The sequence below is a fragment of the Nematolebias whitei genome, chromosome 16, assembly GCF_014905685.2.
Source record: "Nematolebias whitei isolate Nwh7 chromosome 16, NemWhi1, whole genome shotgun sequence".
In the NCBI taxonomy this organism is placed as follows: Eukaryota; Metazoa; Chordata; class Actinopteri; order Cyprinodontiformes; family Rivulidae; genus Nematolebias; species Nematolebias whitei.
Genome location: NC_056513.1, coordinates 24,789,934 through 24,793,539, shown reverse-complemented (window position 1 = coordinate 24,793,539; position 3,606 = coordinate 24,789,934). Strand labels below are relative to the sequence as shown.

General features: G+C 43.5%; 1 protein-coding gene across 1 annotated transcript; it reads left to right on the top strand.

Annotated features, from left to right (window-relative positions):
* The first annotated feature begins 214 nt into the window (after window positions 1-214).
* Window positions 215-3,563, top strand: LOC119422439 (actin, cytoplasmic 2). Its single transcript, XM_037689811.1, has 7 exons — window positions 215-317; window positions 1,160-1,285; window positions 1,378-1,617; window positions 2,042-2,288; window positions 2,368-2,559; window positions 2,648-2,829; window positions 2,955-3,563. Exons 2-7 carry the CDS (start codon window positions 1,163-1,165, stop codon window positions 3,096-3,098), a joined length of 1,128 nt encoding a protein of 375 aa, XP_037545739.1. The 5' UTR covers window positions 215-317; window positions 1,160-1,162; the 3' UTR covers window positions 3,099-3,563.
* Window positions 3,564-3,606: the final 43 nt, after the last annotated feature.

The window sequence follows — 3,606 nt, the reverse complement described above, 5'->3', positions numbered from 1 at the left end:
AATAGACATCAATAAATTGAAATGAGATTTAGCCACATGACTTTAAAGTTTTTTTTTTTTTTTTTTTTTTTAACACAAATCCCACACTGCCAAGTCAGTGCTCACAACCGTTATCTGCATGTGCCACGCCCAGTGAATGCGGCGCAGCCAATCAGAGGGCGCCGTTCGGAAAGTTATCCTTATATGGGAAGAGGTTGCAGCACGAGCCTGGATAAAATCCTGCGATTTGCTGGCCTTTATCGCAGTCAAACTCAGACCCTGGCAGAGTACAGCGCTCAGTCACAAGTTGCCTGAACCGATAACCCTCATTCACACAGGTAAGAGAAATGGAATAGCTCTACTGCTTTTCATTATCGCTAGATTTTAATTTACTCAGGTTGTAAAAATTATTCGTAGGTTGTCTCGTGAGGCTTTTCGCTTAAGTTGAGGCGACCGTCTGGAAGGCTAGTGATGTAAAGAGTTGGCTCTCATTAAAACATGGCGTGAAAATATTTTGGATGGTGTGAAATAGTTGTGCTGCTTAGTGGTTTAGTCTCTACAGTCGTGAATCGGACTGCGTTCAAAGCTTGACCTCTCGTCTGCATTGACGTCGGTTCTTCCGTCGTCTCATATTTCACATGAATGAACTTGAGAAAAAGCGTATACGGGTGTTTCTTTTAACTGAACACATTTGTGAACAACTCTATGCAGAAAAGTTGTTCAGCGGCTACTGAAGTGAGCAAATGCAAAAAAAAAAAAAAAAAAAAAAAAAAAAAAAAAAAAAAAACCCTACTTTTGAAATCCAGCTTCGTTGTGTGGATGGGTTAATTCAATGAGGGTAATTAAAAGGGAGTGGCCGAATGTCTGCCTGACATCTGAGGTTCGGGCAACCTACGGGATGACTTCCGGGTGGGTCTGCCGCGGTCTCTAAACTGCCCTCGCTTTTGTCCTTATATGGGCATGACCAGACCGGGAGAGGAGCTGCCTGGTTTTTCTCTGCTCTGGATTTTTAAATTGGCGCATGCGCAACAGCGGCATCCAGCCTACAGGCACTCATTCATTCAAAATTTTTTTTATATTTTTATTTATACAGGCTAAAACTACTAAATCAACTTGGGTCTCTTTACCAGATAAGTGTCCCAGAAAATCTTTTAAACATTCTTCTCTCCCCCTCTATCAGAAAATGGAAGACGAAATTGCCGCCCTGGTTGTTGACAATGGCTCTGGAATGTGCAAAGCTGGCTTTGCAGGAGATGATGCTCCACGTGCTGTCTTTCCCTCCATTGTTGGCCGTCCCAGGCATCAGGTACAGATCCCCCTCCCCACTTTTTTTTTTTTTTTTTTTTTTTCCTCCCCACTGCGTTGCCTGCAAAGTTAACTGACTCATTGTGTTCACAGGGTGTAATGGTTGGGATGGGCCAGAAGGACAGCTATGTTGGTGATGAGGCACAAAGCAAAAGGGGAATCCTGACTCTTAAATACCCCATAGAGCATGGTATTGTGACTAACTGGGATGACATGGAAAAGATCTGGCATCACACTTTCTACAATGAGCTGAGAGTTGCCCCTGAGGAGCACCCTGTCCTGCTGACGGAGGCCCCTCTGAACCCCAAGGCCAACAGGGAGAAGATGACCCAGGTAAAGCTGATTGCCTAATCCTTTCTCTTTAGAACTTTTTAGCTCGTATGCAGGGCCCTATTTTAAACTGCAGGCATTCCTTTTATGGTTCAATCTGTAATTTCCTCCTGTTCAACTTGTAGGGCTCTTCACAATCTGATCTCTTTCGTCTCTATGGATTCTTCAGGTTTCTCTTTCTGCACTGCATCAAGAATGAGTAGCGCAGCATGGACACTGAAATCTTTAAATTGGATTTGCTAAAGTAGATTAGGACTTAACTATTTGGGTGTCTGCATGACTAAACTATTAACTAGATGAGCTGAGACTGTGGACTTGTGCAGCAAACAACTAAATTAATTTTTTTTTGTGTCCAATGATTGTACTAACTCTACAAGCTCATTGGTTCAACCCAGGTAAAGACTAATTGCTCAATTCCTCCTTTCAGATCATGTTTGAGACCTTCAACACACCTGCCATGTACGTTGCCATCCAGGCTGTACTGTCCTTGTACGCCTCTGGCCGTACCACTGGAATTGTCATGGACTCCGGTGATGGTGTGACCCACACAGTGCCAATCTATGAAGGTTATGCTCTGCCCCATGCCATCCTGAGGTTGGACCTGGCTGGTAGGGACTTGACAGACTACCTCATGAAAATCCTGACTGAGAGGGGTTACAGCTTTACCACTACAGGTAAGCATAAACTAGTATTAGTATATATATTTTTTGAAGCGACTGATGCAAAGGGATTAACTCTAATATTGTCTCTTAGCTGAGCGTGAGATTGTGCGAGACATCAAGGAAAAGCTGTGCTATGTTGCACTGGACTTCGAACAAGAAATGGGAACTGCTGCCTCCTCCTCTTCATTGGAGAAGAGTTACGAGCTTCCTGACGGGCAGGTAATCACCATTGGAAACGAAAGGTTCCGCTGCCCTGAGGCCCTCTTCCAGCCTTCTTTCCTTGGTAGGTATTGGGGAAATCAAATGTCATGTATAAATGAGTGAATTATTTATTTTTTTAAGTCCCCAACTCATAAGCACTTGTTGTACAGGTATGGAGTCTTGCGGTATCCACGAGACTACCTTCAACAGTATCATGAAATGTGATGTGGATATCCGTAAGGACCTGTATGCCAACACTGTCCTCTCTGGAGGTACAACAATGTATCCTGGCATTGCTGACCGTATGCAGAAGGAGATTACTGCCTTGGCGCCTACCACCATGAAGATCAAGGTAATTGATTTAAAATCTTTGACTGCTCCTTTACTCAACTTAGCAGGAGGGCGGTTGCGATTGAATAAACTTCCAATACATGCACATACCAGTATGAATTGACATAAGTATTTGAACCTTTGCAGATCATTGCTCCCCCAGAGAGGAAGTACTCTGTATGGATTGGAGGCTCCATCCTGGCTTCCTTGTCCACCTTCCAGCAGATGTGGATCAGCAAGCAGGAGTATGATGAGTCTGGCCCCAGCATTGTCCACAGGAAGTGCTTCTAAACAGACTTTGTTCCTACACCCCTTCAAAAACACTGCTCAGGCTCTGCACCTACACCAACACTGTGCTGGGCCTGCACCTCTTCCCATTCTGTTATCACTCTGGCTATGGCACTACGCCCTCTGATTGGGCAAAACTCTACATGAAGGACAGCATCCAGGTGGTGTGACTGTGTGGATAAACATGTCATTTGTAGTGTTGTGTAGATCATTTCAGATGTCTTTGTTCACCACCTTATTTGCCTCTATGAAGGTTTATTCTCTGGTGGGCTTACTGCTCATCAGATCTGTAGTATTGCTTAATATGTAAATTATGTAATCTGAACTTTTTTTTTGTACTCCGCCTTAAATACTTGGTCCAGTTATCATGAGAGATGAAGCTTCTACCTTGTGTTTGAGGTGTATGAAGGATTGTGCATGGGGCTTTCAGCCTCTACACACAACTAAATAAAACGCACATGTCTGAAACTGTTGGTCTGTATCTTAATTTTTTTTTTTTTTTTTTTTTTTT

Excerpts from the sequence above, each read along its gene's own strand:
- LOC119422439 (XM_037689811.1), top strand. The coding sequence starts at position 1,163 with ATGGAAGACGAAATTGCCGCCCTGGTTGTTGACAATGGCTCTGGAATG. Across the intron at positions 2,560-2,647 it reads CTTCCAGCCTTCTTTCCTTG|GTATGGAGTCTTGCGGTATC; the intron begins GTAGGTATTGGG and ends CTTGTTGTACAG. Across the intron at positions 2,830-2,954 it reads CTACCACCATGAAGATCAAG|ATCATTGCTCCCCCAGAGAG; the intron begins GTAATTGATTTA and ends GAACCTTTGCAG.